The sequence below is a fragment of the Seriola lalandi genome, unplaced genomic scaffold (genome assembly GCF_002814215.2).
Source record: "Seriola lalandi dorsalis isolate HSWRI2012SDOR001 ecotype SW California unplaced genomic scaffold, Sedor1 jcf7180002054417, whole genome shotgun sequence".
In the NCBI taxonomy this organism is placed as follows: domain Eukaryota; kingdom Metazoa; phylum Chordata; class Actinopteri; order Carangiformes; family Carangidae; genus Seriola; species Seriola lalandi.
The window spans coordinates 384,467-407,842 of record NW_019524970.1 but is presented as its reverse complement, the minus strand read 5'-3'; the positions used below and the strand labels follow the sequence as shown (position 1 = coordinate 407,842).

Here is a 23,376-nt window from a genome sequence, read left to right as displayed (position 1 = left end):
CATTGATCTTAGATCTCAGCAAATTTCAAAGACACAATGTGTTACCCAAAGCAAACAATGTAAAATAGGCCCATTAAGGAGTAATGAATCCATCAGGGGAGAATGGATTTGTCTTGAGGCTGGATCAATGGTGTACGCATATGTTTGTGTGTGTGTGTGTTTGTGCAAGTAAGTATACACACACTTGAGGCGTGGGCTAGTGATTTATAGCATTCACCTAGGGCCTGTTTCACGGAGTGTAACCACCAGGGGATAGAAACAGGTTAGCTTCGGCTGTGAACAGGTGACGAGTTTGCTCTCACGAGAAGATTGTCACATGCTCCCTGCTCAGGATCTACTAATTGTCAGCTTCTCTTTTCAAGAGCTCATTCTCCTATATCCTAAGTGCATGGCATAATGTATACACGCACTTCCCTCTCCATTTTTACTGTGCGTCAACCAAGAGAATTCACTTATAGATGTTTTTTTTTCCTGTTGTCAGCATCATCATGCATAGCAGATACATTCTCTGTCATGCATATTCATGACATTGATTGGTATGTTCTGAGCTGCTGTGGGGCTACTTTACTTTTCTTTAATTAGAGTGGAAAAGCATGACACAAAGGGGAATGAATAGGAAATTCAGGGACAGATAGGAATCATTGGCTTTTGTGCTGTGATTTCTAGCACTGAATGGTGAAAGAGTTCTCTCAGTTTAATCACTGCTCCTGTGAATGGAGACAAGTCCCAAGCGGAGCATGCCGTTGCTGACGCAGCTTCTTTCTATGAATAGGCGAGCAGACCTATATTATTGAAATGCTCCATGCAACATTTGATTCGTTGCACTTTTTATGTATACAGCTGCCACTTTCCTTTCATTGTGTACATCTTGCAGTGGATGTACCATCACTCTTTTACTGCCGCATGCATTGCTTGTTTATGTCGGCAGGAGTGATAAAAGGGACAGCTGTGGAGCGCTTTATTTTGAAAAAGTGTCATCCGTCTCAATAGAAGGCACTCAGCCCCTGTCCCTATCTTACTGTTGATTTTAGCGACCTATCTTTTCCAGGCAGGATGCTATTCCTCCTCATTCAAAACCCGGTGGATTTTTTAAACAGCTTAAGACAGAAAGATCACTTCTACTCTACATCTTGGGCCTGATTATTCTGCCTGATAAGAAGAAGAGAATTGCTGTGGAGAAGAGCAAGGTCAGGACTATGCATTCTGTTTGCCTGTTAAACTATTCACAGACGTGTTATTAAAGGTTGATCTACTCTAGCTCCCTTAAGTGTTGTGATCCAACCTTCTCTCCTTTCTCTGTTTTCTTTCATGTGATTTTGCCCGTTTTTGGAAAATGACATTCCATCTTCATTGTCTTATCTTGCTAAATTAATAAAATACAAGAGGATAAAATAAACAGCTCAGCCTCACTCTTACCCTAAAAAGAATTGTACTCTCTGTTCCATTATGTCTCCCTCTCAAATTCTGTCTCTCACAATCATAAGCACTCTCCCTGTCTGCCTCCTCTTCCTCCAAAGGAGACTCAAAGACTGCAGGACCATTGTTTACTGCAACCTCTCAGCATCCCCTGGGCCTGATAAGGACTTGAAGAGGGAATAGGATGGCTTTACTGGGGCTCTGTCAGCCACTGAGGTTTAATTACAGACCACATCGGTGACAGGGAAGGCCTCTAAGAGTGTTTGGTAAAGGTCAGATAGTAGAAGACCCTCAATCACTAGTGGAATACATATTTAATCATTCCTGATCATAAGAGACTACTGTGTTTTAAAAATTGCCACAGCTGGATATTGTCTCATTGTGCCTTGAATTGCAATTACTGTCAATTCTCTCGATGGTCACAGACCGGAGGAGTGTGAGGCAAATTAGAAAGCTTTAAAATAAAGACTGTGCCCTTGTAGAGTAACGCATCCTGTTGTGTATGGAGCACTGTGCACTGATTCAAATGGATCTCTGTTTTGGAAGAATTTAATGATCATTTCAATAAATGATGTGGGTGTACAGCGCTGTGATGGATTTTCTCGTTCAATAGCTCAGTGCTTCAAAAGGTTGTAAATGTTTATGTAGGGGAGTGATGTGTTTCCTTGAATTCATCAAGGTCATGAATATACATAACGCTTCGATTGGTGGAACAACAGGCTACTAAATGACAGTGCAGTAGTCACTTTTACTCCAAATTAAACAATTAAGGCAATTACACACGAGGTGCGGTGTAATTAGAGGATGCCAGCCACTCTTCAAAAAGCCATTTAGCAGCCTGAAGCACCAGAAAAAGACCAGTGCCACTATTGATTTCACATTTCATTCAGATTTTTGTGCTTTTCTGCCAAACACAAAGTGTAAGGGAGTTAGGTCTGCATCTAACGCAGCGACATAAATGAATTTTTGATTCTGTTTGGTCATGTTGTGTGATATCATTATTGATGTTTCACGTAACACTTGTAATGTAATACTTCTTTTGTAACACACTATAATGGGGCCTCTTTTATCTGTCTGTGGAGTGATATATTTGGCAGAGGGTAGGATGTTGACATGAGGGGGCTTTAGATGACAAACAGCAACCATTTGAATATGACAGTTATATTAGAGAGTATAATTAATAGAGGAAACTGAGGGGGATGGAGAAATGTAGGGTGACAAGGGGATAAATGTTGCTCCTTACCAGAGAGGTCTCTGCCAACTCCCAGTGCCAGACCATCTTTGATCCACAGGACAACGCCATGGTAACCGGGGATGGTGCATGGTAATGTCACGGGCTGGCCTGCCACCACCACCAAGTCCTGTGGCTGCTGGGAAAACATGGCCTCCGCCCCTGAAGAACAAATCATGAAGAAGAAAAGGGAAAGAATAAGGGAAAGGTTAGGTCCAGCCCATTTAAATAATTACATTATTTTAATTTAATCGAGACAAGAGGGGATCGAAAATTCAAGATCAAAGAGGGGAATAAGTGGAGTTCTTACAAACACCTGCTTTTAACGTTTCAAGTGCTGAATGAGCTGAGAATGAAGGGAAGTGCACCATATGCCCATTCCCACCAATTTCACTCAAACCTCTTGTCAAACTCAAGTTGTAAGAACCCTAAAGGGTGATTTACAAATGTGACATATTCTTTGACTATTCATGATTTGGAGACAAGATACTGTACATGCATCAGAGGTGTCAGCGCGGCACCAGGACTGAAGCGCAGGCTTAGAGACAGCCGTCACAGCTCAGCATGGTTCATTTATGAAGGATGTCACCGTACAGATGGGCTGGGCCCGTACACACCACAGCAGATAACACGATCTTGTCTGCCAACACTGCTCTAGTGGCATACATTAACTCCAGCTCACACCCATGTATTCCAACTGTGCAACTGCTATTAGCTGCACTCCTCTGCTGCGTGTTCAGGTGGAAAGTGGTGTGCAGTGAACTCCATTAGAGACAGAGGGTGTGTTAATGGGGAGGGGTACGGTGTAGGGAGGTGGGGGTGGGGGGGGTGGTTTTATGGATCAGAGTGGAGGGTACAGAGTGGTACTGATGTGTAGTTAGAAACACTGGCAGGCTGCCTATCAGCTAAATCCTACACACACACACACACACACACACACACACACACACGCTGACATGCAGTCATACAGACACTCTCAGTCTGATTTGAGAGCACAAATTGCAGCAAAGGTTTAAAAGTGTCTCTTCCTCTCTCACATTTTACCGAGACAGTTTAGTTCACAGCTATTTCTTTGTTCCAAACTTCTGAGCTCATTCTACCCTTTTCTCCAACAACGTAATCTTCCTCGTTCCTACTTGAAACGTGAAAAACACAGGCACAAGAATCGGCCTCACGCACACATTTTCTAACATAATCATATAAAAGCTGATGGAATAATAACATGTTGTGAATTACAATAACAAGCAGAGCAAAGACAACGCAGCACATTTTCATCTTACAACATCTTTGTGTCACATGGCAGCCATCTACTGCAGTTCTCTATATGCTCAGTTTTATATTCAAAGGGAAATTACTTATCCTATTGCAGACAAGGAAATTGATGAGCTTTGTTGTATGATATCAAACCACATCATAGGAAAGGCTGTTGTCACACAGGAAACTGATTTTAATTTAGTTGAAAAATGCCATTAGAGTCCCCACGAGTCATTTTTCAGCCTTGAACTGAATTCCAGGTGATGGATAGTTTGTTAACGATAAGCAGAAGTTTCCACATTGATTCGTGCTCTGCATACACTCTCCCCTGTGTCACACATACCTACGCACCCCACACACACACACACACACAGAAATATACAAACCTGTACACTGCCTCATTTCAATATATATCCATTACTAAACCAACATCAGGAAAAAACATAATGTGCTGTACCTCAAAGCATATTATATACTGTAATGAGCTTTTCTTCATCTTGAGACTCAGCAGCTTCTCCCCATCTGACCAGACCCATTGTAAATGTGCATGTATATATCGTGGCTGATGCTGGTGAGGTGAGACTTTATCTCACCATATGTATTGCCCTTCAAGCCTAGACAGCTTTGTTCAGCCCTGACTGTGCTCCCACGTGAGGAGCTTATCACGCCTGTACTCTGCTACCCAGCCAGCACGCAGATGAAGCACGCTAACATATAGACAGCCACTCAACAGATCTCCTGGCATGTTCTGGAAAAACACTGCACACGCCAGGGAATCTTGTATCTGCTCAGTCATGACTGATATTATCAAACAGTTCAACCTGTGCTGTAATTGATTTAAGGTTGAGGGATCTCTCTGTTGGCAGCGCACATGCCTGCATACTTCCTATACCTCGCCTATATCCTCAATCCTGTCTTCCTTCTCTAGTCTCATGTGTAGTAAAGAAAAAAAAAAACAAGACTGGAGATTATTTTTCAGAGACAGACTACCTGTCATGCTGCTACGCATTTTCACCATGAAGACCACCAGTATCGGCCTGATTACAGCTTTCAGTTAGGTGAAAAAACATTCAAAGCTGTTTTATACGTTTGATGTTGTGTCTGCATGGAGACAGATTTTGGCACACAATTTGCAGTAGGAGTTCATGCTAATTCTGTGTCACGCTTTGGCCTGGAACTGTTGTAAACAAATATTTGACTTCTCTAACAGCGTCTTCAAAAATATTAATTAACTGTACTCAACTGAATCACACATCTCTCTCAAAAAAATACACACACGTGGGCCATTACTTGTACTGTAGTTTCTGCATAACTTAAAGGGGCTATTTGTAAGTGTTCTCTGCCCACGTGGTTTTCTTCCCGGGAGCGGGTGGTGGTGATTGCCGCTTCACAAGAGCTTCAGCCATCGTTGCGTTTACAAGACAACAGATTATAATATGCCCTCTGAGCCGCATTACATCTTCAGGGCAGATTGGAGGCTACAGTGAGTCGCTATCGGAAAGTGACAAGACAGGCCGGGGCTAGCTGGTTAGCATGCTAACTTCAGTAGAAGAAAAGATGTGATAAAGACAAGAGTTAACATTGGCATTGCTTTGCACCGCTGGAGACAGCTCTTGGTGAGGAAAGGATTGAAGTTTGATGTTAAATTCGTTTAATGTTTCTTCTTGATTGGTAAGTAAAGAGCTGTTGTTAGCGCTGTCTATGTAGCAATAGCAAAACTTACAAATAGATCCTTTAAAGGGGCACACCACTCATTCTGCAGATCAAGATCAGTTTACTTGTCACAAGAAGTACTACTCAGCCTTTGCAGACAGTATGATAATGTCTTCTGTGGCTCTGGAGGAAGCTTTCCAGTGACTGGAAAACAACCCAGATGATGTCACCAGGATTTGGCTTGGAGACTTAACAAAAATCATGTATTTCAAACTGGGGGCAGGAGTTTGAAAGACATAAGCATTTCCCAGACAGGTAAGATTTAACAAATGCCACTGCTGAGTTGCATCCAGCTTTTTGGATCTTAAGCCATACTGAAGAGTGAAAGTTAGTCCTGACTTTATGGAACCAATAGTGAATTGCTCACCCTTTAAAAAGAACCTTATCCCAAAGCTGAATCATCATAGCTGCTAAAAGTAACATGGCTGCTACCTATGAGCATAGAGAATAACTACCAACTATCAATCAGAATTCAGATTGAGCACCCCAACAAGGCGGCTTCTGCTTGTCTTGAACTGTAACGAAATCTTACCTCTGTATTATATTGAGCATCTATTCTTTAAGCACATTTTCTTAAAAGTTTCTTCACTGCTCTATTGATTGATGCCCTCGAAGAGCTATTAAAATACACCTGTGAAAGAGAGAATCAAAGACTTAACTGACACCAGCTTGTACTTGTCACTTGAGCAGTTAAAACGTGACCCCCTTCATTAAATTTAAAGCCTGGCTGAGTCTTGCAACAAACGTGTCTTCATAGTGACATAGCGGTACAGAAATGGAGGTGATGTGTTTGAGAGGGCTGGGGCTTACATCAAGGTGGATCTACACGGAATAAATCTCTGTCACATCTGCCAGATTTATCCTTCACTGGGCATCACAGAGCTTGCAAAAAAAAAAAAAAAAAGTGTGCCCCTCCCTAGTCTACCTCTTTTTTATTCTCTACATGGCACGCACTTATTCATGAAAAATATTTTCACAACTAATATGCCCAATTAAGAATTAAGCACCTCATTTTGCAGACTTTATCAGGAGGGGGGAGGGTGATTGTGCTCAGGTGCCCGCCAAGCTGGAGATCCGTGTTAATAACGCTTTATTAAGCTTCCTAATGGGGTTTACTAGAGAGCTTGGTTGGAAAAAATAATAAATAATAAATTGAAAAAATAGTCTAGACATGACAATTTGCTGTGAGATAAATGGGCTTTGACTTCAGGGGTTAGGTTCTGTAAATGTGTGGGCACACAGCACAGAAACAGACACCTTTTGTCTGTCGCTAGAGACAACAGACAGCCCCCTGGGTTTTCTCACTCAGCAACAGCCAAACCTGTACTATGAATAGAACTTAAAATAAAAAAAACAGTTATCTACTTAGTTTGTTTTCACATACTGTTGGGGAAGATTAGTAACAATGATAGAGAAATGTTTTACTTCCATTCTTTGGATTTGCTAAATCAAGCATTATGCTTTTCCTCAAATCGTTCATAAGAGCTTATCATACTATTATCTAACAGCCACCTTTTCTTAAAGGCACACTGCAGGTTCTGCAGGGTTGGAGTGTTAGATGGAAGAAAAAAAAAGTGTACCTTCTTTTTCTATCTTTATCTATCTATCTCCACCTCAATTTGAATATGATATTCAAAGAAACAGCATTTCAACAATGGTCCTCGTGGAGTACATCTTCAAGTATTAGGAGGAATTCATCAAACATATTACAATGACTGCATTAATCAGCACAAGGTTATACTGTAAATATTCTTAATGGGTATACCTGGTGTTGCCGACTTTACATGACAATCAACCTCATTAAATCTGTCAACAACGTTCAGGTTATTATAGAGAAAAGAAACAGGAAACAGAAAAAAAACATAAGAAACATGTTTGTGTCACCCATATCTGTATTTATCTTTTATATATTCAGGTATATGAAGGTAAATCACAGGGGTGAATCCCCTTGCAGAACTCTATGTCTTACCCATTACTGGATCATTTTGATTGTGGTTTAAGCACAACATTTCTTTCTTTTCTTTTCTTTTCTTTTTTCTTAACTCAAGTCATTCCGACAGAAATTGCCTTCAATATGAGAAAAAGGCCACGAACAAAGGTATACTTACTGAGAGGGAAGGAACAGCATGAATGACAAGGCCTCAAATACTTTCCATAGCTTTCATTGTAGGTCTGCTCTGGGTGGTAACTGGTATTCACTGCAATAATGGGAATTCAGATGCTGGAATTCAAACTTTTCTAACCTGCTGTCACAAAGGTGTTAACACACATTGTGACAATGGAATGATGCGCTATTTCTCAGGGCAGCTAGGGCTTTTGTTACATGGCCTTCTTCATTAATATAAAAATGTAATCCCTCAGATGCAGCTGGCAATGTTACAACAATAGTTACCATTAATGAATATTTCATAAAGCTCGATCAAGCCCATTAGAGGAGGCATGTATCACCATCAATCTGTCTTCCTCATCAGAACATTCAAGCCCTTTATTCCTGCCTGTCCACTTGTGAAACAAACACTGTATGCAGACTGATGATACGCCTTAGCCCTTACTGGAGATGTTTGACTATGACTATGATTCATGCGAGATTTGATTGAATGCCCTGCGTTTAGGAAGGTGGGGCCAGAGATCTTTGATAAGGACTGCCCAGTTGTTTGAGATGGTGGAAAAACGCAGGTAGTTAAAGGCTTTGCACAGAGCCATATTCATAATGTGGACCGGCGCGTTGCATTGCCTAATGTTGTCATTTCACTTCAGATAATTTGTTTACCATTGGACGGATGCTGCATTTCCACACACTCCAGCACTATTTTCCCCCTCAGTGCTAACTGCCCCCAATTTCATCGCTCTTTGCCAATCAGGCCTGGAAATTACCGTTACTGACACACATCCAGCCCACTTCACAGAAATAATCAGCATGCTGTCTGTGCGGCATGTGGCCACACAGCACCAAAGCTTAGCCCAGGATCATTATCAAAAACTATTACCCCTCTGTCCTGCCCATTTCATACCAGCAATTTAGAAGCACAGGGGGGCTTCGGAATATGGTGAAGTTGGTGAGTTAGTCGTATCTGTTGTGGCTTGGTAGTCAATGACCATGCTTTGAGCTTTTTAGGACATTGATGGTTGTAGTTTTCAGTGGCATGGAAGTGGAAGTACTGGAGAGAGAAACAGGTGGAGGGCGATGAGGGGTAGAGGTTTATTTTTATCTGCTTCTAATCCACTGGTAGTGCTGCCATAGGGGACAGGTGTTGGATGCTTTTGGTAAAAGAGTGAATTTAGAAACTAAATCAAGTTATTCTTATATATCCTATTGCAATGACCACAAGGACCTAAGTCAAATGAAAAAATATCATCCACTCTCCCTGCGGGGGCCCCTATTGGTCCATTTGTTTGAACCACAAAGAGACGATGCACGCTACAGGAAACAAAGAGGTACATTTTCTAAGCATATGATTAGACTTTTTTTCTGTCCTTTGCAAAGCTCTGTAAATTGTTACTCAACATTTCTAGAGAGACTCCAGTGGTGTCTTTATTTCCAGCCTATAGTTCAAAATAAACACACATCTCCCATAAAATGGATTGCTCTCTCTACAGCTTTATCTCTCCCATACTGAAAATTGCCTATTGCAATCCACACCCTCCCCCTTCTCTTCATCAGATCTCCCACTCCTTTGACATGTCATTCTTGTCCTTCATCAACAGCCACTGATTAGTCATAAGCCCACAACTCCAGCATGCATTCTCTCATTCTCACCGTAGGTCTAATGTCCATGATTTGTGCACTTTAATTATTTGCAGCATAATCATTAATTTGACACTTGCCAGTGAAGCATGCTGCTGCGAGATTCATCAATTAATTTAGAGGATGGAAACCACAAAAGAGGGACTTCCATCTTGCCTGTGGTTACAATGACTCTCATCCATGTTTGTGAAAGCTATTTTCAGATTGGTGATAAATGATTGAAAGGACAGATTTGAAAAAGGAAACATGCCCAATTTCAGAGGTGTTAAACAGCCTTACTGTGTGACAGAAACTTGGCAAGAAAACAGCAAACTAATTACCAGTCATAACCACTGAAAGTCATGTTTCAAACAGCTATGTTTTAGTGGAGAGTGACCAGTGGAGACGTTATCTGGTTATTACAGGCAGCTCAAAAGTAATAAAGTATGTTACTGATGAGATGCAGTAAATTTGTCAGGTGTGAAAGTTGTGCACATCCACGGGAAGTGGAGGGGACCGGTGATGGAGAGGATCAGAGTCAAACAAGCAGTCAAGGAGACGGTATTCAGTTGTAACTCAGTACAAGTGTATTAACACAAAGCCGACGTTTCCCTGATTTTAATGTCACTTTTTATTCATCCTTCCAGATTTTCTCAAAAACACAGAGTGTTGACCCACAATGGCTGAACAGATGCACCTGGCTCAGATGTAATGAGCCAGACATTGGCATGCTGCCGATGCCCAAAGCATTGTGCCCCCACGCTACAGTTCCACAAACTAAAGACTGGGTAGCTTAAAATGTCATAACATGACAACACTGCCCATTAAGTGGCAGATGAAAATGAGAAACACTTCAAAGATGGTAGAACCTTTGCAGAAGCTTTACTCTATAAGCTACATAAAAACTAGAAATAGTTATTTGGTTGTGTCATTAGGGAGAAATTTTGATCATCCTGATCATGTGCACATGATGCCTGAGCCTTAAAATGATTAGGTAAATGCACCTTTTGCACCATGAATGTAAAACTCCATGAGCAGTAAAGCATGTAGTAACAGAAAACAGGGTCTACATCTATATTCAACAGACAAGATATGGTTAAATTGCAATATTTTCTGTCAATGACTGTCATTGTCATTGTCATTCTGACATAAATTGCCTTCAGTGTGCTCTGAAAAGTGAAAATTATATGAGGCCACAAACTAACGTATACTTTCTGAGAGGGAAGGAACAGCATGAATGACAAGGACTCAAATATTTGCCTTAGCATTTATTGTAGGTCTGCTCTGGGTGGTACCTGGTATTCACCACAATAATGGTAATTCAGATCCTGGAATTCAAACGTTTTTTAACCTGCTTCCACCAAGGTTTTAACACAAATTGCAATATGGACTGATGCAGTATTTCTCAGAGCATCTAGGGCTTTTGTTAGATGGCCTTCTTCGTTAATATAAAGGCAAGCCAAGGCAACCTTACTTATGGAGCACCATTCAGACACAAGGCAATTTAAAGTGCTTTACAGAGGGATAGAAATACATTAAAATCAGACATTAAGAAGACATTAAAATTGCATCTAAAAGACAAAAAAAAAATTGGAAAAGAAAAACTCTTCCCGAGATGCAGCTGGCGATGTTACTATGATAGTTACCATTGGTAACGATAGTTACCAATAATTAATATTTCATAAAGCTCTATCAAGGCCATTAGAGGAGGCATGTATTACTATCAATCTGTCTTCCTCATCAGAATGTTCAAATCCTTTATTCCTGCCTGTCCACTTGTAAAACAAACACTGTATCCAGACTAATAATACACCGAGCCTATCTGTGTTGTGATGCCTGCCATTATGAGTAAAATTTGTCTGTGGGAATGCAAATTCATGAAGCAGGGAAGATAAACATCAGTGCTGCCGGAAGACGTTGTATTTATGCCCTCTCTCACACTGTGCATTAGTGGAGCATGACAGTTGCCAAGGCACAATCAAGACAGATCACCTCCGATGATGACTTCTAAAAATTACAAATGGCAACAGCGGGAAGGCCTTGCAGGCACTCGCTTTATCATCAGCTACACGGCCAGAAGAAGTGAGATTTCACGGACATCAGAAACCGGAGTATCAGGGGCCACAAACGGTTTATTACATCTCTCTAGGCTGCATCTTTTCTGGCAGTGTGCATACAGTTGGATCCACAGGTCATCAAGGCATCATGAGCCATGGAATGGATTTTTACCGTCTTCCAAAATCCAGCACAGAAAACAAACAAATCTGTTTGAACATCTCCCATAATGGATAAAGGGAGAGAGTGCTTTAATGAAGTGTAAAGGTCTTCAAGGTTGTCAGCCTCTAAGCAGCCCAAGGGGTGTGAAATAGAACGATACAAACAAAGTAGTGTACTTACTGGACGCATGTGTGCTTTGTTCTCTAAACACAAGACCTAGTCTGACCACTGATTGTAATTACTGTTATAAAGCAGCAACTCCTGTGGGCTGGTTTCCAAGGTAACTACAGTTCAAAGAGAACGGTTCAAATATTCTAGTTAGCATAAATGCGACCGAACAGCACATAACACTCCTCCCCTGGCTTGTATTGATTAAAAAAGTGCAGGGAAATGGAGCGACTCACTTTGCAAACCGGACTACTTTTTTAGCGTACACTTTTGCATAATGGGAAGCAGGGACATAAAAGAGATGCAAATGAGTGAGGGAGATGGAGGAGAGAAGGAGTCTGGGGGTTCAGATGGGGCCTGATTGAATAGGAAGGGGCCCTTCTGTTTCTCCACTCCATCATTACACCCTTTCTTTGTCACCTTTCACCACTTCGCCGCCTCCTGCCTCCTCAGTGCTCTCTGTCACAGGTGTATTTGTATGAATGTTTGTTTTCAGAGCCCAAAGCCAGCCTTGCTGTTGTCTCTTTGCTGACACGTGAGCACTCCAGTGTTTGCTAAGTGTACGGATGTTAAGACATCAAGACGAGATGACAGGATGATTTGCAAAGGGAAGATGTTTGTGTGAGGGAGGGACCTTGAAGGGTGTTCAAAGTGAGGCTACATTGGGATTGATCATGTTCATTAAGGAATGATGAGCATTTGAAACAGACTCAGGTGGCTGATTTGATGGATGCGGTGTAGAGAGGGCCTTAGTCCAATAGGGCATATCATATATTTTGAGGGAGAGTCCCATTTTTCTATTACATGACATGTCACAGGCACAGAAAGCCACATTAAGCTGCCTTTTGTCCAGCCATAACTCATATTTTGTAGGGCTGACAAGATAAAAGTGTACCTTGACTTTCAAGACTTGGAGCATTTTTTTTCTCTTTAAGTGAGATTAAATCAAAAGATATATCAAAGCCCTTGGACAATAAGGCTAAAAGGGATGTATCTGAGTGTCGAGGCGGTTTAGGAAAGGTGTCCACTTCATATAAAGGTTTTAATAAAAGGAAAGGAGTTGCTTACAAGTTGTCATGCTTTTGAAAAAAAAAATATGTAGAGGTGTTTATTAAATTCAGATTTGTTGCCATTTGGGATAAAAAGCCAACTCTAGGATAATATGTTTTCGCATGTTCATTGTTAATGAAGACATTCCCTTTCCGTGTGACCTTATTTCACCACCTTATTGTTAATAAACGTACTGCAATTTTTCATGACCATATCTAGCCTACATTAGAACATTTTTTACAGAAATCATTACAGTAGAGAACCCACAAAAAGGCGAACAAATGTCTGACAGGTGGGGAGGGCGGGTGGATGCTCCATAAATAAGCCACTCTCTCAAAACTGTTTTGTCCGAGCTGAGGTTCTCACAGTGCAACAGTGACGGCGCTTTGAGCTGTTTACTGTTTTCAGGATCCCACTGAAATGCACATCATGTCTGTCAAGATTTGTCTTTCAAAGCCATGGTGTATATTTTTCCACTGACTGTATTCACTGTAAGCTGCAGAGCACAGGCATCACCATTCTGTTTTTTTATGAGGAAATGTTCGGCTACATGAGACAGCCTGTTAAGTCTGTGTCATCGCTGGCAGGGTGAGCAAGGAGACGGTGTGGAGTGTGAGATTTGGGGAAAAACTGTAAGCTCAGCAGGCTTCCTTTAACTTATTTATGTTTTTTTCTATAGCCATTGACAGACTGATAGATATTTATACTTCCACTGATTAATGGCCTCATACTTATCTGCAATGAGAAATGTCAATAGACAATGTGTGAGTGACAGAAAGTCACACACTGCTTAATGGTAACTGAACAGGAAATTTTCGCAAACGTTGTTTTAACAATCACCAAGCAGAAATTGAAATGGTCTTCTGGAAAAAGGAATGTGGCCTCATTAAAAGAGATGCCCTCACTGAGCTTCCTCTGACTCATAAAATCCCCATTCGACACCCTCTAGACAGCGGAGACATCCATTTTCCTCTCATCGTCGTCAACTATTTGCTTCCCTTGGAGACAGCCTCATCTCATTCTTCTTCGCTGGCTGCTGTGACATTGAAAGAGACCCCTAATCAAAACATTTGTCTTTCTTTCAGCCGGCGCTCAGACCGGTGAATGAGAGCTGACACCAGAGGGAGACGTATTTGTCCCAATCAGGGCCTCATCTCTGTGTCACCGCTGGGCGAGTGTTTCATCTCGACAGGGCACTGATGAATCCGCCACTTAGCCTTGATTTGGAGGAGCGGCTTGCCACAGCCAAAATGCCAGGTTAAATCACCACGTCAGTGGCTCAGCCATGGCCATTACAGCCAACGCAGGCATTCTGCCTTTACCATAAATGCTCATAAATGTTGCAATAATGATCCCTGCATCGTCGATTGTCAAGTCAGCTGTAATTGCAATTTTGTGTTGCTCTAGAATTGGAAATTATACGGCTTTTTTGACTATGCATTCCTATTTGTGTGTCCGTGTGAGTGTCGTATAAGTGCCAATTATCGTCTTAGGTTGTCTGATCTCTTAACTTCTTTTACCTTGTAGATGTAGTATTAAAACAGGGTCAATGTGGAGCCCTAGAATGTCTGCCTCTGTGCACAGACAGTGAGAGGGAATGGCTTAGCAGCATTTCTTTAGGCCGGGTTCACAGCCACAGCTGCGCTACCACACTTATTCAAACTCTTAACAAATCTGTCACAATAAAATAAAATAAAATATAAAATGTGTCACAAATGCCAGAGCAGCTCTTAAGACACCTTAGTGAGATAAAGCTCAAGGAACGGCTACTGATCTTTTGTGTCACTTTAAAAGAGCGGTATCTCAAAGGCAGAAATCTTAACATCCATATTTTTACGCCTCCATGCCATCGACAGCCAGCAGCACCATGTTTCAGGTTGTCCGTCCATCTCATTATCATGCACACGATATCTCAGGAACGCCTTGAAGGAATTCCTACAAGTTTGGTACAAAATTCACTTGGACTCGAGGATGAACTGATTATATTTTATGATGACATATATCCAAATGGTCAAAGGTCAAAATTACTGTGACATCATAATATTCAGCCAAAACACTTCTGGTCGTTATTCAACACTGTAACTCAGGAACAGAAGGGACATCATGACCATGTTGTCTACAACTTGACTGGTTGGCGGAGGCATACAACCATAAGCCAGTAACTGTAGTTTCTTTATACTTGTGCCATGCTTACCTTGTTCAAACAACTGTACAGACAGTAATCCATTTTTTGATAGATAAGTGTCACCACCTCTGCCCAATAACACGGCTTTAATAACAGCTTCTGTTGTTCCATTAGAGCATATTTAACTTAACCCCTGTCTGGTTAGCAGGTTGTAAGGTGTCAGCCGCTGAAAACATAAACACAGGTGATGAGGATGAGTGTAATACACTTTGGATTTATTCAAATGCATGTCCATCGCTGTGAGCGCTATCTGCTACATTAGTGGAAAAAGCTTTTTGGAAAAAATGGAGAAAGACTTGCTTGTGTGTGTGTGTGTGTGTGTGTGTGTGTGTGTGTGTGTGTGTGTGTGTGTGTGTGTGTGTGTGTGAGAGAGAGAGAGAGAGAGAGAGAGAGAGAGAGAGAGAGAGAGAGAGAGATGAGAGGCAGGCTCCTGCTAGCTACAGTACCTGTCAGACAGAGTGGAATGTTTTTACAAGACAAGGGAGGAAAGGAGGTTTTATCAAGGTGTGCAGGATACCACTGACATGAGATAAGAGGCCTGAGTCGGAACTACATTATGCCACACCTTTACTAAGAGGACTCTGCCAAGACAGGAGTAAAGAGATCCATTTCAGTGTGGGAGCCACCATAATACTTGACTGCAGAAAGCCATTACCTTTCAAGTATACACTCTACCTTTAAGTGCATATAAGGCAATAAGCAGACACTCTATCCTGTAATTTCATTTGGTTTACCAAAGCTTTTCTTTGAAATCTGCCCTTAAATGGACAAAAAACATTATTTCCAGAAAGCTGTAGGCGATGTCTTTAAAGTGGTGAAAAAGGTCGGAGAGCTGTAGTGTGTTTGGAAGGGGAGCTTTTATAAGAGGTGTGGTTTACAGTGAGAACACCAGACAAGATAACTGTCTTCTCGTTGTGGAGGGAACTGGAGTTAGGAGCTCAACCGTCTGTCCTAGAACGTCCTCTGCCAGTCTCTATGGTTCTCCAGTGATACATCACCCTGTCCCAAATGGGACCACAAAACATCTCCCATTGGAGTTGCTTTCTCACTGCCACCTCGCACAAAACACCCATTTTTTATGAAAATCTCTCAATCAAAGCTTCATTTGCATATCAAAGTAGCACTTTACAGCCATGGCAAGGACATAAAATTACATCTGCCTTCAAATAAATAAATGGGAATTCAAAATGGTGTAAAAAATGATATAAAAGTAAGAGCTGGCAGAAAACTAAGCTTGTCATATTTTATGTCATTTACAGTACATTAGCAAAATGCCATAAAAGTGCACAGCTGTGCGAGATGCAGCAGTCATAGGATTTAGGGGACTTAAGGCAGTAATATAAATGGGAGGGTAATGATAGAAAAAAGGTTTGCCAGAAACTCTGTGGGCAAAAAGCCTAAAAACTAATTGAAAATGCTCCTTTTACTTTTAGCATTTTCTCTTTGGAGTCATGTAATATTCATATATCTAAAGAACTGTTTATGAAATGACTTCAATAGAAATAAACACATCTTACTCAAGAGAGGACGTGGAGGGTCAATCACCTTAGTCAGTAAACATATACTGTCTGCTTTCAACAGATGGTATACATCCATAAATCAAAATGTAACGCATTTTCAAAAGCAGCGAGGATGTTATCATCCCAAAAGCACTTCTGATAAAGAAGTGCAGCAAAGAAAGACACACTTGTAAACCTAAATTCACTCTGCTTGACTGCTGTCTGTCAGGACTAGCGAGACCAGCCTGACCAGACGGTAACGATTGCTCCTGTTAGCCATTGTTGGCGATTCAGTGAGTGAACACAGAGAGAGTAGTCTTCAGTGGATCACAGGAGTGGTTTGATGCTGTGGCTCAGGTACCTCTCATCTCAGGTTACTGTCTCTCAGCGCTTCTGGCCTCCCCTGGGGCACTTCGCCACATCTAGCTCAGCATCCTGGTTACTAGACTGTGAAGTCTTTTTTTTTTCCAAGACTACTCCTCTCCTTTTTTCCACACCTCTTGAACTTTCTTTTGCTGACAGCATTGCCCGGGGCCATAATTCAGCTCCCAATAGAGGAAGAGCACTGAACCCCCACGCTCCTCCCATCGCTACCTCCAACCCCCCCACACCTCCCCAACCCACACACCCATTCACCCAGCAACGTCTCCACCTCCGCTCTCTCATTTCTCTAATCTGATATCAGCTTTGCTCTTGACAATTTCCATTTTTCTGTGCACACAGAAAAAAAGAAGAAGAAACAATCAACAAGGCACCCTCGTAACTTTGCCTCCTCCACACTATTACCTCAGTTGGGTGTCGATTTTACTACAGGGTTGCTCCCACCGTGAAGTGTTTACAAAGGAGGCTGAGCTGTTTGAGAGTGGTCAGACATCCCCAAGTGATCTCCACTGGCTCAACAAGGGACGATCAAGTGTGTCACTGAATACTTCCCTTCATCTGTATCTCATTAAAATTTTAAAATTAAAAGAAAAAGTCAGTTTACTGTCAATGCTTCACAATTTTAGCTCTACTACAAAAGAGAGAGAGAAAGAAAACTGAATGACCACTACAGGTTTTAGAGTGGGGGAAACATCCTGGACAGCGTTTGCCTTAATGAGAGCTCAATGGGAATATAGACCGTTACAGCCAGAATGCCAGGCGTGAAAAGCAGACATAAAAACTGTGCCATCTACTGTTGAGTTCTCTCCAGAGACGAGCGATACCTCATTATATCAAAACGATCTTCCATTTAAACCTGTTCATGATCCAGGGTCGGTGCTCATCACATCTCCACTTAGTGTGTGTGGCTGTTGGGTTGTGGAGGCAAATCTTAAACTGCTCTAAGTGGTGATGACATGGGTTCTAAACCAATTAGAGGCCTCCTCAACACGAAGCAGCCATGGTCCTATGCAGTTTATACTGGGCACTTACAGGCTCTTCTGCACTTGCTTTCTGCCTGGTCTCTGAACTGCCTCCGTGACTCCAACACTCGTGGAGTTACCTTTGGCTATTACCCTTGGCTGCCATTGCCGAGGTTGTCAGAGCTTTTGTCCCGCTGCTGGGCCTGATGCCAGTTGCAAGCTGGAAAATTCTGCAAGGCTCTCACACAGACACACACAAGTACATGAACACTATCAGGTGTACGCACGAACAGCCGCATATAAATACAAATGTGTCTGCATATAGAAATGGCGTGCTGCGTTTTTGGACACTAATGGAGCTAATGTTGCGCTACTGAAGGTCAGGTCGGGGGAGATTAGAGTGGCTGCCCCGCACTGACAGTCTGACCTTTAGTAAGGTAGTCCCCACAGTGTGACTTCTCTCCTGTTGCCTTGCAGCATCTCTGTGGCAATGCCTTACAGTATTTGCACAGCCCAGAGGCTTGTACACTGTGTATGCAATCATTTGAAATTTTACCTAAGGTGAGTGCACATTGGTAATATCGACCACTAGAGCTAAAACAACTCTGTCTGTCCCCTTAAATCTCAAAGCTGCGGCCAGATTCACAGACATCAACTAGAATCTCCATCCTGACATTTCTTTGCCAATCAGAAAGTACCACCATGAAAAGGTAGACTTTTTGGAGAGCATGAATTTTAATCTGTAAACTTTAAACTACACTGATGCCTGGAAAAGTACACAAGTACCTCACCTGCTGCTCGAAAAGGGCTATAAATGGATGGTGGCATGTGAAGGTGAGGCTACATCTCAGTAAGCGAGTTTGTTGCAATCAGTTGGAGTGAGTTGGACTGGCGATGTGACGTGATGCCCTTTGGGATGATAAACATCAGATTCTGTTATGCTACTGCAGGCAGTGCTGGTGTGTGTGTGTGTGTGTGTGTGTGTGTGTGTGTGGTATGTGTATGGGTTTGTTTGTGTCAGTTCTACCCTTCAGGTGTGAATGAAGAGGAGTGGAGCTATGGCTCCCAGGCAGTTTTCGACCTTACAGGAGGACAACTCTCTCCTGCACCTGGCTGCAGAAGTTCAATTAACATGTCACAACCTGAACCTTCTGTCTTGAGCTTTTTCTGACTCTGATGCCTCTCTGCCTCTCTATCTGTAGCCCTACCTTTTCACAGCTTTTTTCCCCCACCTGCTGCCATATGCACCCCACAGATGTCTGAATATAAACAGCTAATTCCATAGAGGTTGACACTAGTTGTCATAACTGTTCCCAAATAAAATAATAAAAATAAAACCCTGTGCTCGACCACAGACTGTAAAGACACACATACATTCTACATTCAGTGTCATACACAATGCAATACAACATATTCCTAGCTACAGTTGTCCAAAACCATTTCTGTTAGTTCTAAGCACTGGGCAATTTGCTACTGGATTGTAAATTGTCCCAGTAAAGTGTTTCCCTGATAGGAAAATGCTTGAGTGCTGTATGTAAGTGAGGAATCTGACTGAAATGAGCAGCACGCATTAACACAGACTCCTTGTAGTGACACCATTATTACTACTTTGTTCATTAACACCCACATTTAACCTTGGCTGAAATAGTGTTGAATATGAATAATAAGTTGCAGGTCCTAACCTGTGCACCAGCCTTGCCCGTGTTAAAAATACCTTCAAATACATTACCGGGATAGTGCACAACGCCTCTCCATTAATTTGCAGGTGCATATTTTTTATGAATAATTATCGCTGGTATCCCTGCATCTCGGAGGTAATGAAGTCGTCACGCAGAGAACGGGCAGGGAGAGGGATGAGAGGGCTGGGATATGCCAGAATAATGGGAGTGGAGGCAAGTGGAAAACAGCTCTGTAGAGAGGATGATAACTTGTGAAAAGACACTGTCTTAAAAAGAGCATTATTTATAGAAGCCGACCTCAACTAAGTTCCACTTCAATTGAAAACAACCCTGGGTTTATAGAAAACATTTGTGCCCATGAGAATCCATCCTCTTGACTACCCAGACACATGCTAGCGCGGCATATGTTCTGCCTGAAAACAGGGAAATCACTGGCTTATTGCATGACAATGTGTTTTCTTTTGCGCTGCCACAGCATGGTTTCTCCTACACCTGTTGGAATGATGTGCCTAATGATGCACCAAATGTTCCCATGGTGCCAAGATCGAGCCTGTTGCAGATGTATTCACTGATCAGTAGTAATCCTATAAGCTTATGTTATATGCATGCATGTGGACACACAGAAACACACACAGCGTATGTATGTATTTGCGTGTGCACAGATTTTGAGTTTGTTTATTGTGCAGCCAGGGCAGACAGAAACAAACCTTGAGAAGTGGAAATCAGTTGAGTGCACGTAAGAATCAGATTAGCATGGGGTGTCCAGGGAAGCACTGTTGCTGGAAGCCAGTGATTCTGAGAGTAACCAACACTAACTCAATCAGTATATGATTCTATCTGCAATTTAAAACAGAGCACAGAGAATGGGTACAAACAGGAGGGGCAGATGTGCGGTTTACAAAAGTTATCCAGCACAGCAAGGACGTATTTTGTACTTCTGCTATGCTAATGGCTCTTTGTATTCATTCTCACAGTTGGCTCTGAGAGATAGGAATGATTTATTTGCATTTTTCATCTGTATGGGACACTATCAAACACTGATGTTGATATCCCTCCAGAAGTGTTGATCGAGTAGCCTTCTTACCCACAGTATATCTGCCTGCTGCCTCATCTGTGGGCAGCATGCATCAAAACTGGGTCTGACATGATGTGACTTTTCATCTGCAGGCTTTGGAGGCACATAGATATATATTATGTCCTCTCCCTCTCCCTCTTTCTCTCTCTCTCTCTTTCTCTCTCTCCTCTGTCTGTCTCTATCCGTCCTCTGTCTCTCTCTTTCTCCAAACCTAAAGCATATAATTTGTCATCTGGAGAAACTGTTCCCTCTCTCTGTTTCCATCACGATGGAGCATATATTCGCGATCTCCAGGATCAAGAGGTTTTCAATAAAAGGACTCATTATCATCCAGTGACCCTGGCTTCACGCTGCAAAGAGCTAATGAGCCTTCAGCAAACGGGATGCTTTTTTTTTTCTTGTCCGCGCCAATTGAGCTTTGACCCAGCTAAGGCCCTGCAAATCAAAGACATCTTGAGTCTACTCATTATTTATTTGTGACAGCTAGCAGAGAAACATGATTAAAGCAAACCAAATGAAATAGAGGGGAGAAGAGACGAAACAGTGCTGTTGAGATATGTGAACTGATTTTATCAAATGTTTGCTTTGCACTTCAACGCAGCTGAAGGTCAAAGCTGCCAATTACACAGGAAAAAAATCAAACAGTGGATGTTTATCACACAATTTTATATTTACTTATGATCTGATCCTGACAAGAGCAAAACATTCATTAAGGTATTCTGGCAATTAATTATGCCGCCATGCTGTAGGTGTATAGTGTGTGTTTGTGAAAGATGGAGAATGATTGTTTTCCTGTATGTCTGTGAGGAAGAAATGGATGGAAAATGGCTTAGCTGTGACTGTGGCATCAATCACTGCTAGGTGTGCGCATGACCAAAACCTTTAATATCTCAAAGAGTCACTTTGTCTGGATGTCACCACGACGTGTCACATTGGTAAAGAACATCCAGAAGGTCAGCTCACTCGACATGCTTCTCATACTCATGATGCTGTCTTTAGGAAAGTCATTCCCTTATTAAAAGGTTGAACGCGTGAGGCAGTGACAGATGTGTTGCGAATTATCAACTCACAAACAAGATTCTCAGCCTGCTGTTTTACAAAGAAGTTATTTCTGAGCGAGTGTAGCAAAGACAATTAGGAAATACCAAGTCTAATATTTCTCTAATCAATGATATTCTCCATTTAGAAAGGTCCCTGATGAGCAAAAAAGAAAAAAAAAGAAATAAATGAAATGTGCACTGGTTCAGTGCTCATGTGCTGCCAGAAGAAAGAAGCTGACAGTAGATTTTGTGCTATCAAAGCTCTGTTGCTCGAGCATATGTTGGCACAGACAAACATACATGCCAGGAACAATTTAGCCATTAGAAGGAAGCTTTTAGATGTCAAGGCAACACGTCCTGGAGGAAGAGGAGGAACAGGCCTTTAGGGAACTCGAAGTGAGAGAGTGACTGAATCTAGCTTGTCCCCAACAATGTGGAGAGGGCTTAATTAGGGCTCAGGCATTTCATTAAGGCAGCCATTAAAGTCAGCTCCGTTTAGTGCAACACTGGCATGCCACAGTGGGACACATACCCATACATACACACACACACACACACACATACACACACGCGTGCACACGCGCACACACGCACGCACGCACACACACAGACACACAGACACACACACACACACACACACACACACACACACACACACACACACACACACACAACTATGGCATCCAGTGGACCTGAACAATATGCAATGGGGCAAATTCCTTTCACTATAATTAATAGGAACTCTCCCATCCCCCACCCCTGCAGGTGGAGAATACATATTGTATCCTCCACCCGCTTTCCTTACACTCATAGGGGCCATCCGTCATTTTTGCCTTAATGTGTTTAGTTGCACCACACAAGGACGAGGGATTTTGAATGAAATCATAAAGGACACTTAGATTGCTGTTACATGGAAGAGGGGATCCCATATATCACACCCCAGCGTGTATTCATTTCCAGGAAATGACTTGGGCCTTATGCTGTAATAAATGGTTGATCTCTCCCTCCATCTCTTTGTCTCCACCTCATAACCACATAAAATAGGAAAATGGTAACAGGCAATAATGCTGTAACTTATTATTATGTTACTGATTGGGGTGCATTTCATACAGAAAATATTCATTTTGAGTGCAAAATTTGCATCCCTAATCATAAACAAAACATATTGTGTCCTATTTCAGAAAATTCATAATCCTCACTAAATGCAAGGGAAAAATTGCGTACAATGTGATTCTGCTTAGTGTCAGTTTAAGCCGAGCCATTGACTCGCTTTCTGCCAGCCTGCTTTCCATTCTTTCCAGTCAACTGATCTCTAAAGCGTTTGTTAGCCTCTGCATGCAGGGACTGCACAAGTCATCCCATGAAGGGATTGGAGAGATGGGAAGACAGCAAAAGAAAAAAAAAAAAGTGAGTGAGAGAGAGATAAATTCATCTCTGATCTTAAGTGACAATTTGACTTGGTACTTTGCCAGGAGAACACCATACTGATGAAAGAGTGCATAAATAAAGGATGCAGAGAAGATGTCAGCCAGCCACAGAAGAGTGGAAGAGACAGAGAGGGAGAAAGAGGGGAGGAGAGACAGAGAGGAAGAGTGAACCGTTTGGACACCTCTGGCTAGATTCCCTTGCCCATTACAGAGTCTGGATCTGACTTCACATGCCATTAGAGACAGTGTAAATCAGCAATTAAGTTCACAAATGAAGAAATGTCAGCTATTACCTGGTGCACGACATGCCCACAGACAGCAAGGATCCCTCATTTTAGCCAGCACCCACCCCCCC

At 42.1% G+C, this 23,376-nt stretch overlaps 1 protein-coding gene across 8 annotated transcripts in view; it reads right to left on the bottom strand.

The window, feature by feature from the left end:
- The window catches only part of kirrel3b (kirre like nephrin family adhesion molecule 3b), a 155,721-nt gene that overhangs the window by 56,370 nt on the left and 75,975 nt on the right, over positions 1-23,376 (bottom strand). For all 8 annotated transcript variants that reach the window (XM_087175113.1, XM_023410224.2, XM_087175114.1 and 5 more), the window contains one exon: positions 2,660-2,809. In XM_087175113.1, coding sequence (XP_087031239.1) covers positions 2,660-2,809 — 150 coding nt within the window. The remainder of the gene's footprint in view (positions 1-2,659; positions 2,810-23,376) is intronic.